The sequence below is a fragment of the Crocodylus siamensis genome, chromosome 3 (assembly GCF_052110815.1).
Source record: "Crocodylus siamensis isolate JL-2025a chromosome 3, ASM5211081v1, whole genome shotgun sequence".
Taxonomy (NCBI): domain Eukaryota; kingdom Metazoa; phylum Chordata; order Crocodylia; family Crocodylidae; genus Crocodylus; species Crocodylus siamensis.
Genome location: NC_143397.1, coordinates 222198629 through 222212648, shown reverse-complemented (window position 1 = coordinate 222212648; position 14020 = coordinate 222198629). Strand labels below are relative to the sequence as shown.

The 14020-nt window shown below is 41.0% G+C and overlaps 1 protein-coding gene across 4 annotated transcripts in view; it reads right to left on the bottom strand.

Annotated features, from left to right (window-relative positions):
• VPS13B (vacuolar protein sorting 13 homolog B) overlaps positions 1-14020 on the bottom strand; it is an 883845-nt gene that overhangs the window by 57381 nt on the left and 812444 nt on the right. For all 4 annotated transcript variants that reach the window (XM_090040420.1, XM_090040419.1, XM_090040417.1 and 1 more), the window contains one exon: positions 12423-12584. In XM_090040420.1, the coding sequence (XP_089896546.1) occupies positions 12423-12584 (162 nt within the window). The remainder of the gene's footprint in view (positions 1-12422; positions 12585-14020) is intronic.

Here is a 14020-nt window from a genome sequence, read left to right as displayed (position 1 = left end):
CAGGTGGGGGTGGCGCTGGCTGCACGTGGAGCAGCAGCAGTACAGGGTGGTGGTGACTGCTGCCGCGTGCGACTGCTTCCTCCCGCATCCATCTGGGTGGAAATTCTGGTTAATAGAGTATTCCGGATAGTAAAATGCTGGTTAACACAGCTTTTACTGTATTATGTTAACTAACTAAACTTGCTTTTGAAAGATATCTTGGTTCACTGTCTGTGAACAGTGGAGGAGAGCTGTGCATTGGAACTTCAAGGAAAAGGAATTTTTATTGAAAAACTAAAGCAAGAGGAAGGTTGCCATCTTTCTTTTCCATGTTTTACAACACCCAGCTCACTGACTGTAAAACCATAATAATAATAGCAAAGCAAGCAGTGAACAAAGAAACATGGCAGTCAGAAATAATTTGAAGTTTTAATCTGACCTAGATTTCTTCTTTTATTTGTAATTGTACATGTGGCTATCCTGTCCACCACCACTGATGGTGCAAACCACCAAAACAGAGATGGGGAGAAAAGAAGCCATGGGCCTATCTCCTTCAAATTTCTCAGTTGAGTGTCTGCAGATCTTTCCCAAGCAAGGGTGGTTTCACCCAGATACTCTTTTTCTTACGTCTTGTGGAACACCAAGAGGCATTGTGTGTCTCCACGCTGCCTACAAAGTAGTCCCATACATCACTAGTACAATTTAGCTTAAATGTTCTAGACCAGAAGAGCATTGAGAGCAAGAAATAGTAACAAACTTATGATGATCCACAATTATGATAATCCACATGGACAATAAAAATCCTTATCTATTCAAAATATTATTTGGAAAGCCAATTACACATAATTTAGTTAAATCATCAAACTGGCATGTGGAGTCCCAAGGGGAACTGACAATACATTTCACACTACTTAAAAGTGTAAAAATAAAATAAAGCTTTATTTTGCCCGCTGTTGCTCTGTAAGTGGCCGGGGGAAGATTAAATTAAGTACCAAAGGTTGTTCAGAGAATCTGTAACATCCCTAAACAATTAAGCAGAAAAATTTCCAGATAATGACTGATGTTTCAAGTCACAATTTCTATTTGAACCCACAAGAGTACTGTATATCCTCTTACACTTTATGGAACATAATCTAATACCTGAAAGAATGGCAATTTGGAAATCAATAATGATGAATTATTATCCTGTTGAAGAAGAAGCATGAATTGATTTTTGAATTTAGTTTTTTCTTTTCTGTGGGGAAGGAGGATGATGGTCTAAATGAAAGTCTATCCAAATCTATAATCACTTTTTAAAAAAATTCAAGAAAAGAACTGTTTTGGACACACTATTTTAAAAGAACAAAAGGAAAGTAGCTCCAAATTAATTCTGGTGTTAAATAAATTAAAAGAAATAAATGAACTGCTAACCTGTCTAACAATTAAAGTTCAATATTCAATGCTGCCATGTGAATTAGAAGACTTCAAGGTCCGACCCATTCTTTTGATTGCCACAGCTAAAAATCAGGATTTGTCATTATCCTTGATTGTCTAGATCAGGACTGTCCAACTTCTAAACAGTTGGGGGCTGCACCAATGGGGGCTGCAGTAGTGCAAGCCTTAGACCCTCCAGGCCACATGGTCCCCCACCCCCCACACCACTCTACCATATATAGAGATAGCCACTGAATACCACTTATGGATCCCCCTTCCCCCGCCACATACAGAGCTACACTAAGCATGTGGGGCAGCCTTTGCACCACTGGGACAGCTGGCTACCAGGCCTGTGTGAAGTGGCAAGTATTCGCTTCGGATTCAGACGATTCAGAGAGACAGTGATTCAATTGAGATTCAAATCACTGTCCCAGTTTGACTTGGTTGAATTGGATCTGAAGATTCATCACCCCTTTGGTGATTCAGCCATAGACTAAACAGGCAGTAGTCCTCCCCACCCTGGACACAGCTGCCTCCAGCTGGTAAGTCTGTTGTGGTGGGTATAGGGGGGAGGAAGGGGTGTGGGAGAGGGATGGATTGGGCCTGGGGCTGGGACTAGTTGCCCAGCTGGGGCAGGGGGCGTGGGACGCAGGGAGGGGGTGGAGGATGTGGGTGCGGCAGTGCTTGAAGCAGGGGCTATACCCTGCTGCCGCTTGCTCAGCTGGGGCGGGGAAGGGGGTGGGATTCGGGCATGGCAATGCTTGGAGCGGGGGCTATGCCCTGCCACCACTTGCCCAGCTGCAGTGTGGGGGAGGGAGGCATGATGCAGGCATGGCTTGCTCCAGGTGGAAGGGGGCAAGCAGCAGCAGGGCATAGACCGCTGCTTGCCCAACCAGGGTGGGGGGGCGGGGGTGGGATGTGGGCATGGTAGTGGTGGGAGCTGGGCTATGCCCTGCTGCCACTTTTCCTCTTCTGCCTGGAGCAAGCCAGGCCTGCATCGTGCCCCCACCCCCTCAGCTGGGCAAGCGGTATCAGGGCAGAGCCCCCGCTCCCAGTGCAGATGCAGCATAGCAGCATAGAGAGCGGGTGCTATGCCCTGCTACCACCTTCCCAGCCCAGGTGGGAGGGGGGATGCAGGCACTGCCGCTGCTTGTCCAGCCAGGGCGGGGGGCAGGATGCAGGCATGGCAGCACTGGGAGCAGGGGCTATGCCCTGCTGTCACTTTCCCCCTTCTGTTTGGAGTGAGCCATGCATTGTGTCCCCCCACCCCAGCTGGGCAAGCAGGGCATAGCCCCCACTTCCAGCACTGTCACGCCCATATTCCGCACCCCCCCCCCGTCTTCCTCCCAGAGTCCCGCACCCCCCACCCCAGCCGGCTTCTCATAGCCCCAGCCCCAATCCCTCCCTCCCCCATACCCATTTCCTTCCCTCCCCTCTCCTCTCCCCTCCACCTACCACAACAGACTTTCCAGCTGGAGGCAGCTGTGTCTAGTGTGGTGAGGACTGCTGCCTGTTTAGTCTATGGCCGAACCTCAGAAGTGGTGCCAAATCTTTTCCAAATTGATTCAGAGGCTTCCAATTCAATTCAACCTTTTAATTGGTTTCCTGATTCGATTCAGATCCAGAGATTTGGTCGCTGAATTGGGCCGAATCTCCTCCAAATCAAATTGGCTACTGAAGCTTCACATAGCCTGAGTGGCTACCACCTCAGCTCCCTTGCTGTGTTGTGGGCTCTTCTGGTGCTGTGAGCTGCGTCACCCCACCACCTGGAGCAGAAGCAGGAAGCAAGAGCTGAGAGAGTGAGGGATGGTCTAGATACTCTAGCTGCAGCAGCAGCAGCTAGAGCAATAGCGGAAGTGGTGACTAGGTAGGAGCCATGGGGCTGTAGATTAATCCCCTGTGGGACATCAGTGGGACAGCTCTGGCCTGGATAACTGTAACTTCCTCCTTTTTCACAGATCCAGGGATATTAAGACAAGAAGGGATTATTCTTGCCATCTAGTCGTACTCACTGCATCACGGAGGCATGGAATTTCAACTCTAGGATTCCAGCATCAAACTCGTAACTCACATACAATCTTTTACCATGACATTTAATTTTCATTTAAAGACTTCACTTGATGGTCAATACAGCACTTCCCAAGGCAAGTTGTTCCAATGGTTAGTTACTCCCTTAACCACCCCCCAAACTTATCATTTCCATTTAGAATTCATCTAGCTTCAGTGTCTGCTGATTATTTTAATTTTGTTTGAAAGAATCAGAAAAAGAATCAAAACCCTGAAACCTAATGCCAGAAACATTGTACTCTATGTATTCTGTAGCACCAGGTATAGACACTACACTTGTACTGGTATAAGTGATTGGAAACCAGTGTTTGCCTGTAAAAGAACAGAAGTCAGCACATAATATCGGCCTATGCCCATAGCAGAACAGAAGTTCAGCAGACATAGACTGGATTAAAAATGGTGGAACCAGCTCTAAGATTTTCCACCCCCACCAAAGGGTGAATGTATGTTCTGTTTGCTACTGTCTCAACTATGCTGTTTATAGAAAACTGTGTAACTTAGATTGATTCTGCCTTAGGCTTTTTGAATGTCTGAACCTAGCCTAGATTTTATTAGAATCTACTGAACAGAATCAGCCAACTTATTTAAATCAAAAACTGAAACCATAGTTTTTGTGTACAACCTTTTTTTTTTTTTTTTGCCAACTATTAGAATAACATTTAGTTCACACTGCCCAGGCACATACATGTTACACAGCTACATTGCTATTATAAACTCACTGTTTAAAGTTTACTATACATTCACTGCTTAAATTTTATAGTAACGCATGAGAACACTACAATATTGTACCTAAAACGTACAGGCTTTCTACTTTATTCTCTTTATTTTGACCTGTTTAACAGAATCCAAAAGTGTTCTGCTCAGTGTGATTCTAATAACCAGTGAACAATATATGACACTTAGTTAGTAAAGCTTGTTATGCCTCTTCCTGCTAAATCAAAAATCTCTCTACTATTAGTAATCTCCCTGTGTAAATACCTAAAGACTTTTCAGCCATGCTGGCTCTTCTGCTTCTTTGGACATATCATCCCCACATTGGCTGCTTGCCTCTTCCACAAATCCAAACACTTCAACATCATTTTCATGTTATACCCATCTACTCCCACTAACACTGCTTAGTGCTGCCACCTCTTCTTTCTTCATTGTTGCTTTTGTTTTCTTACATTTCATATACCATAAAAACCTTTCATGCTTCTCCTAATACCTGAAGCAACCTCTCTTTTACAGTGCACCTTTCTTTGTAAAAAATCTCTCCTTAAAACTGATTTCCTTTAAATAGCATTCCACCCTGTCCCATACTACCTGTTCTTCCTATACGTGCTATTTCTCAAATGTACACCTGCACAGTGAGTAGTTTGACTAAAGTCAATGAGACTATTCACATGCAGAGCTACTCATGTGGTAATTCAATTTAAATACACACACACACACACACACATCTATATGAATATGATTGGTGTGTTAGATTGTAAACTCTTTACAACAGAGACTGTTTTTTTCTCTCTGTGAAATACAACATAAACGTATTGTATTTTCAGTGTTTAAATAGAAACCCACACATATAGCAGCCATTAATCACAAGGGTTTGGGGAAGGGGGCTGTCTCAGGTGTTGCTGGTTTTTTTTTAAATGACTGGAATTACAGACAAACATCAAGAGAGTCTGAATGTGCTGCAGCTTGAATTGGAAATAAGAAAAGAAAAAAGAAAAAAATTCCAAACATGGGTTGTGAACAAGGAGAAAGATAAAGAGCGTATTCTGACTGTAATTATACTAACAGTGTGATTCTGCTGATTCAGTGAATTTCAGTAGGTTTGAACAACTGTAATTAATAATAAAATGTGATCTATTTTATCTAGCATAGATTAATAATAAGGGAAACTGATAAGAGGAGTGTCAACTGTAAAAAGGTGGTTAAAGTTAAATGATATCAAGGAGCTTATACTAGGGATTGATGAATAGCCCTCAAATTCAAATTGTGCTAGGTAAAATTCACCTTCCTGCTCATTTGTTTAATACTAAATTCCATGGAAGCTGGACTGTAGCTGAAATTAGAAAACACAGAGAGAAGGTGTATTACAGGATTTTTGGTGCTGTTTTGCAAACACATTCTTCAGAGAGCATATTCAGGAGAATCTAACATGACTAGATGGGCTTTAAATTCACTGTGATCCCTGGCAAGAACCTTGTTTTGTTTTTTTTATCTTGAACTACATATAATTCTGAAGCCGTAAGCCAGTTGCTGAGAAGATGGGAATGGTCCTGCTTTGAGCAGAGGGTTAACTTAAATGACCTCCTCAGGTCCCTCCCAAACCTAATTTTCTATGATTCTAAGATCTGATTCCCCTTCATTTAACAGTTTTACTTCAAATCCTATATGCACCAATTCCCTTTGGTACATGGCTACCTTGGAGACAAAGATGACTTCTGACATAATTAAGGTCTATGCCACAAAGCAACTAGAACATCAAGATAAGGACCTTAAAGCAGATCTGGTAACAGACTAGGAGCCAGTTCAGTGTATAAAACACAGGACTGATATTCTGATATTCATTACTTTTACTGATGTCTGACAGATTTCTTACTTCCATTAAAATCCACATTTAAAACAGACGAGGTCTGGCAAACTTTGCTATGATTTCTGACAGCTCCATATGACAAGTCCTGGATTTCCTTTAAGTTGGAGAGGGACAATATACTTGGAGATGACTTGAATATGGGGAACATTCAAAACATTTGTAGAAAATAACTGGCTGGAAGAACGGCATATCTAACTCAGCAATTAAATGTTAACCAAATTAGAAGAGACTTGTTCGAGTTGAAGAGTAAGCTGAAAGGAAGGTAAAAGGAACAGTCAGGATGACTGAGACATAGAAGGGTTAGACTGGGGAGACGAAATGAAGGTGAGGAAAGAAAAGGATACTGAAGAGATGCAGATATTTTCAGATAAGGATCCTAATTTGCGAAGGCCACACATTTTGAAGGTTATAACTCAGTAACTGATCAAATGAAATCCTACAGCTATGCACTGGAACTTTTCTTTTTTAATTTTACAGGTTAAATATGTTGTAAATGTACCCCCAAGGTGGCATCATGCATGCTGTAAAAATCACCTAGAACAAAATTAAAATATTTTAATGGAACACTAACATAAAAAATGATGTAAGAGACTTACTTATTTTTTGTTAAATATCTTGATTAGGCAATTACAACATCTCTTCCTAATTTTAATTAGCAAAAGAAAAATTGAGAATTTAATTGATATGAATGCAAAAGAAACACAACCCTTTCAAACTATTTGTTTTCATTTAACTGAACTGCCTTGCCATACTAAAAAAACATTTTGCAAAGGTTAAATAAAGTATTTTATGGCAACCGCTGCTTCTTAGTGCCTGTGTAACAAGAAATATGAGCCAGCCACAGTTGTGCAAGTTGGTTTTCTTTCCCAGTAAGAGAATGTGGTATCTAAGACCTTGTCCTAACTCATTTTATCCCCAAGTGTAAGTCAAGTAAGTCAAGTATGAACTAATGCCTGGAGGGAAGTCCCTGACTCCAAGTGTATGGATTATTTCACATTTATCTTACAATCTGCTCTCAGAGTTCTTAAAATTCACTAACTTGGCAAGTTGGGAATTATCATGAGAAATGAAATAATTTCATAACTATGAAGTCATTTAGCATTCCATGAATCTGACACTCACAGGGCTTGTCCATTCTTGGGCATTATTCTGACCTCTAGATGATGAGCTATTCATTATCCAGTTCAGCATGGAAACAATTAGAAAAGTTCCGTAATAACATAGGTACAAAACAAGGACATAATTGAGTTGCTGTTTTCATTAGAAAAACATTCACATTAATATCACACTTCCCATGATGACATTTGTAATATTTTTAATAAATATAGCTTTATTAAATATATGTTAATAAATATAGATCTAACATTACAAAGTAGTTCACTGCTGAGAGTCCAGATGAACCTTTCTAAAGTACATGGCATTAACAGTGATCCCTACTTAAAATTAGCCAAATGCACTGACCTTACATTTGGATGCCAAGGTTCTTTGACCTTTGTAATGAAAAGTAGCTTGAAATTCAACAGCAAGTGGAAAGACTTTGCTTTTATGTGTTCTGTGATGCTGCCTCAATGTTCTTTTTCAGTTTCTAAGCTTATCATCATGGGAAAGCCAATGTAAAGTGTTAACAGAACAGTAATACTTCTGAAAACCATTCCAAAGGTCAAGGACAGATTCATGATCACCCAGCCATCTAGCATCAGATCAATCCAGGAGTTCTACAGAGGCTATGAAAGTGGGTGCCCCCACCGTATAATGTTTACATTTTAATCCTGATGCAAACCAACTCAGAGCTTATGGGATTGCCTCTTTTTCCATGGATCTTTCTAGCTCTATTCCTGGTCTGCTTCTTCTTTCTATTCATTTTCTCTTACCAGTCACCCATTTTTCTTTCCTTAGATGTAGTCAGCTCACGTATGCACAGCTCTTATGCTAAGGTACAGAGGCTGAATGTGAGTTGCACCTCAGGATACCCTTGCCTGATCACCATCTGCTTCTTCCAAATTATGTCCTCTGCAAATTGCATCACTAATATCAATGGGTGAATTTGGCCCTTCCATTACAAACTAAATGGAGTTTTGAAAGAGATCAAGCCTGTGTAGGTTTGTATGTCCCTTAGCAAAATGCATCCCTGATCTTCAACAGGGTTTCTGGAAACTATTGTAATATTCATGTGAAAATAAAATATGGAGGCTTACAGCAGTTTGTAGGTATTGACTCTGCGACCAAAGAACATAGCCAGATGTTCCCCACTTTGAACCCAATCCTGTTCTCAGACAATGGCAAAACTCCTATTGGCTCCAAAGGAGTTGACCTTCCTACTTTTCTGTTGGCCTTACTGTCCAAACACATTTTGTTATCACAAAAATACCTTGCATATAGACCAATTAGAAAACTATTTTTATAATGTTATTTTGTGTTTCATGGTTTAAATCAAAAACAAAGGCAAGAAACCTTTGGCTTCTGCTACAGAAGGTAAAGGAAGGTGTATAGTGTCACAGGATTATGCTTCTTGCAGGGGAAAGTCTGCCTTAGAACTCCAGAAGAAGCCTTACTTTGTTTCCCTCTCCTGGTGTAGCTTTTCACAAGGCAAGCCTCTGCCTTTGAGACCCTGATTCTTCTCAGTCCCTGGCTTCCCTGGGGACCTGCAGCACTCCTCTGGAGAGCTCCTTCCTTTTGGGGTCAGCTCCTGGGAAGAGGTGTATGCTTCTTCTTCGAAATGGGAAGAGAGATCAGAGTACTGACATCTCAAATAGCACAGCTGACTGCTCAGCTCCACATAGTCTTTATTATGCTGCTATGGTTTCCTCTGTCCTTGCTTGGATTTCACTCTGAGCTCTCTGGGACTACCATTTCTCCAGCTCTCTGTCACCCCCAGGATTACCCTTTCTACCCCCAGCTCTCTCTGAGTCTTATTCTTTCTCCCTCCAGACACAGTCAGCTTCACTTGCAACAAAATTATTACAAAATCACATTTACCCAATCAAACAAAGCATGATAATATGGGGAACCAATCAGGAAGCAGTCTTTGCAACCCACTGCCAGGGCCAGACTGCCATCTCCCCCTGGTGTGAAAAGGAAATCTGTATGTCCTACTTACAAAATCATTTACAGCAAAACATGCTTATACTAAGGCTCCACAGTGTGCTCCCCACCAGAACAGCAGGCTAGAATTGACCCTGCTTAGCCTTTTTGGTCACGTATAAGTGATAGTAAAAGGAGGGTTAGAGAGAAAATCAGTCTTGCAAGGTAACAAAATAGCAACTCAAACTATTATATAAGTTTGAGCTAAAGTTGAAAAGACTGGATTTTTAGGTTAAAGAACTAGAGTGAAGGGTCTTCAAGTTTCCTGGTACACATGACAATTATCTGATATATTCTAGAAATGAAGTGTTCAAAGATGAAATTTTCAAAATGTGTTTTATCTGATTGATTTTAACAGGATGACAGTGGAACCTACTTCTTGACTCTATCTGTGACTCTTTAAAAGAGGCAACTGGATTGGTGGATGGTTACACTAGAAGGAGCAATCTTCCCTGTGATGACTACTATTGGCCCCATTGGTTTTTTGGGACCATTAGATCCACCTTGACACTACTGAATATTTATCAATAATCTAATCCTAAAAATGACCTGACCAGACTACAGAACAGCCAGAAAACCAGTTGTTACAACCACTTCCATTGGTTGAACATCCACAATGTGAATCTGAGGATTGTACTGTCATCTACTAACTAAATGTGTTATTTTTCTTTTAAATACTTTATTCCTTTATTTTATCTATCTATTTATCTACCCCAAATTAGTTCTATAAGTCTCAAAGGTTTCAGTTGTTTTCTTTTTTTATTCTGTGTATTTCATAATGAGATTTCTGCTGCTGGTTTTTAGAGCAGAAGCAAGGCTGGAACCACACTTAACTCTTCACAGCAAACAATGTTTTTATAACATCTTCTCCCTTGCTGGGCTTCAGACAAACCCTTATTAACACAATATCTATCTCCCTAATGTATGCCTATACAATCTCCAACATTTTTTATGCCAAATTTAACCTTAACAACAACAGCTTACTCTTTGGCTGAATTTGGCCCACCCAGATTACCAAGTTACTGAAAGATACAGTTATTTATCCCCCCACCAATTGCTATACTAGTGCAAGTTACAATAAATTTGCCACTTTCACCTGTTTTATGATCAGCATAAACCTTTTAGTAGTGTTGTAGCTATATGGTGGTCCAGGGACCACCATGATTTGTTTGCTAATGCCTTTAAAAATACCTGAGGATATTTTGTGCCTGAAAGTCATCTTGTACAAGTCTGGTTTAACCTAATCCTAAAACTATGCAAACAACTCAAAATGTGCAATCAATGAGGAGAGGCTGAAAAAGCTAGGCATGTTGTGGAAAAGGCACTTAAGAGAGGACATGACAGCAGTCTTCAAAGACATGAAGGGCTACTGTAAAAAAAGAGGGAAAAAGCCTTTTCTCTCTTGCTGTAGAGAGGAGGGTGCAGACCAATGGCTTGAAGTTGGAGCAAAGTAAGTTTAAGATTGGATATAGAAAAAAAATCTTCAGATTTAGAATAGTATGGCAGTAGAATACACTGCCTATGAAAGTTGTGGACTCTCCATCACTGGAGTTGTTTAAGAAGAGTTTGGACAGCCACTGGTTGGGGATGATCTAGGCATAGCTATGCCTATGTTCTACCATGGGTATTTCCCATGCTTCTGGGCTTTGCTGACTGCCCTCACTGCCTCCTCCCTTTTCTGCTACATGTGTCAGGGTGTTCTTAAGCCTTCCAAGACGCATTAGGTGTTGGCTAGAGCTAGGGACTTTGACTGGGGTGTGCCAGTGCTTCTGCTGGGACCAAAGCTAGAGGTTCCTGGCTAGAAGGCCTTGCCCCTTCACTCAGGGTCACACCAATAGCCATATTTGGAATCATGAAGGAATTTTACCCTATGGTAAAAAAGACCCTTTATAATTTCTAAGTCATTTTTAAAAACATGGAGCCCAGAAATGCACCCAGTACTTGAAATAAAGACTAACCAATGCTGAGTAAAAACAGAATATCACCTCTCGTAGCCACTTATTTTAAATTGATATAGCCCAAAACTGTGTTCATCTTTTGTGTATCTGTCACATGACAGATTCATGCAAAATCTATAATCCACCAAGACTCCTAGATCCTGCTCTGTAGTGATCCCATCCAGCCAGTTGTCACCCATTTTGTATTTGTGTTGTTGACTATTCTTCCCAATACTGTGTCTTTCATTGTCACCTTGCATTTATCAGCACTGAACTCCATCCAGTTGATTCCAGCCTATATGTCCAATTCAGTCTTGTTTATCATCTATTCAGCTATATAGTTGCTCCAATAAAAGGTATCAGCAAACAAATCCTGCTTTCAGCATATACCTTGTCAGTTATGAACTTGACCATAGATATTCATTATAACTGGTCTTTAAACATTGTCCTTTTCTAACACATGAAGGCACCTGACTTGGACTGAATTTTCCTTAGGTTCCGATAAAAATTCTTAACCAAATGTCTGGCTTCAGGACTACTGACTAACAAACAGAGGAGAATTGGGCTATTAGCAGCATACAGTCGCCTGAGAATGGGATGTGTGTGGAGACAGATAGGGAATGGTTTTACTGTCGCATGCATATGACTGACATATAGAAAGATTTTTCCATCTTGAAGCAAGATGAAAAGTCAATTTTTTTAACTGAAAAAAATAACAGTTGGGATCAATCAAAACATTTCATGCTGATAGTTTTGACTGCAAACCTTTTAAAATCCATCTCAGCATCATATGCTTATTATAATTTAAAAATAAAAATTCATTTTGATTTGGAAAACTGAAACTGTCTGGTCCTAAAATGTCAAAATGGATGTTTTAACAATTTCCAAACTTTCTTCCCAAAAATGTTTTGAGTTGGGCATCTATACCAAATGACTGTTTTTTTGCAAAGAGTTTTAGTGTCAATGCATTGGCATTCTTTTTGATGAAAACATGATTCACTGAAAAACTTCCAACCAGTTCCAGTGTCTATCGCATGAAGAAGTGACAAGACTGTGCACTAAGCAAATAAGTTTCTGTCATTTTTTTTTGTTGCTTTGATTCACAAGCTTGAATTTCAATAAATGTGACTAGGGTTGGGAGAGAAAGGGTATGCACACGTGCAGTTGTACTTTTTTTTATATCTAAACTTCTGTGTTTCCTCATCTCTTTGTTTATCTTTCGTCCAATGCAGTGACAGCATCTGACTCCTAAAGGAGCTAGAAAGCTAAAGATAGCTAAGCACATAAATGAAAATGAAAAAATCAATGAAGAAAAACACCAGCCAACTTTAACAATTGCTGCATTTGTGAGGCTGTTCCTGACGTACCTGTGGGGACTTGTGAGAGCGCCAGCTGTACTGGTGACTGTGGAGACTAGCCAGCAAAATATTTTCATCAGTATCCACCTGGCCAAACCGCAGTGTCTCCTGTGTGTCATTACAGATCACAATATGGCTGAAGACCAACTCCTCTGCCTCAGGGCATTGGTTCTGAAAGAAAAAGAAATGAAAGCCAACAAGCATCAGATTAATTGCAAGATGTTTGGCAGCTGTCTGCCCAGTGGCTATTGTTACAACACAGAAACACTATAAGGTCTTCTGTCCTTAGCTTTGGTTACAAAGTATTCTGTACTTCCAGCATAAGTACAAACTAGTGCAGGGTCTAAAAAGTATATCCCAAGAATATTTGGATTTATGTTCCTCTAATGTAAATCATAAATATCTAAAGCTGAAAGAAAAATTAAATCTCATAACTTTAAAAAATGACTAAAGGAAAATAAATTAACGTATGTTGGAAACAACATATTATCTGCCAGAGAAAGGGCACTGGAGGCTGAATATATAGTGGTACTCTAGCTTCCTGACAACAGATCTGTGAGGCCATCAGGGCCCACATCCTCCTTCCCACCTGTTTCTTCTGCTTTGAAATGCTGCTGCGGATCATTCTGGAGCAAATCTTTCCTCCCTGAAGGCTTTCATTTCTTATGGTGCAACACTTAAAAGTGGCAGGACAGAAGAAGCTGCAACTCAGGGAGTAGTTTCACAAATCCACAAGGTTAGTTTGAAAATACATAGTGTATTTTAATAGCCCAAAGGGCAAAATACTAAACCATCTAATGCATTTTCAAAAGAGCATTTTAACTTTTTAGAAATACTTTCCTTTCTTTGCAGCAGTCCCCCCCCTCAAACATTCTATCTGGCTCCTTTTCAGTTCTAAGGTATCACAGCAGTGGAAAAAGCATCTGGGCATCTTTCCATCAGTTATTCTATTTGCACAATGGGTTACATGACAGTCACTATAAATTACCAAGGCCACAGGGCTTCCCTTCTGCAGGCACAAACTTCAATTCCCTACACAGAAGAGGCATTCAGTGCCAAGGGTTAGTGGTAATGCTGCCACTGGCCCCCATGGAAAGGTTTATCAGATGGAGCAACTGAAAAGTGCACTCAGGGCCCATGTAGGATCCTGCCAAGGGAAGCTGAGTGAGGAATGCAGTGAGTCAGCACTACTGTTAGATGCAACAGCCTTCCCATTCCCTCATGTAGCTTTCTTGACTCTTTTCCTGAAGCCCAAGGTCTGAATTGGATATACATTTTTAATTCAACTGAAATAAGGTGATGCTTATTAAGCATCCCTTTTAGCCTTTCATTCATTAAGTCAGGGGCCAGCAATCTTTACAAGCTGTGTGCCAGAACAACTCAGCCCCAGGCCAGTGTGGGCTGGGTAGCTTTGGTGGCATGTCAGTAGTGAGGGGGGTTTGCCTGCTCCCGTGCCAGGGACAAGCAGTTGCAAGCTGCACCCATTTCATCACTGCTTCTTCCCACTCCTAGGTCTCCAGCCCCTGGGGCAAAAGCACAGCTTCCAGCCAGAGGGGAGCTGTGTCTGCACTGCTGACACTTCTCCCCACCCTCCACTTCCTGGTTGC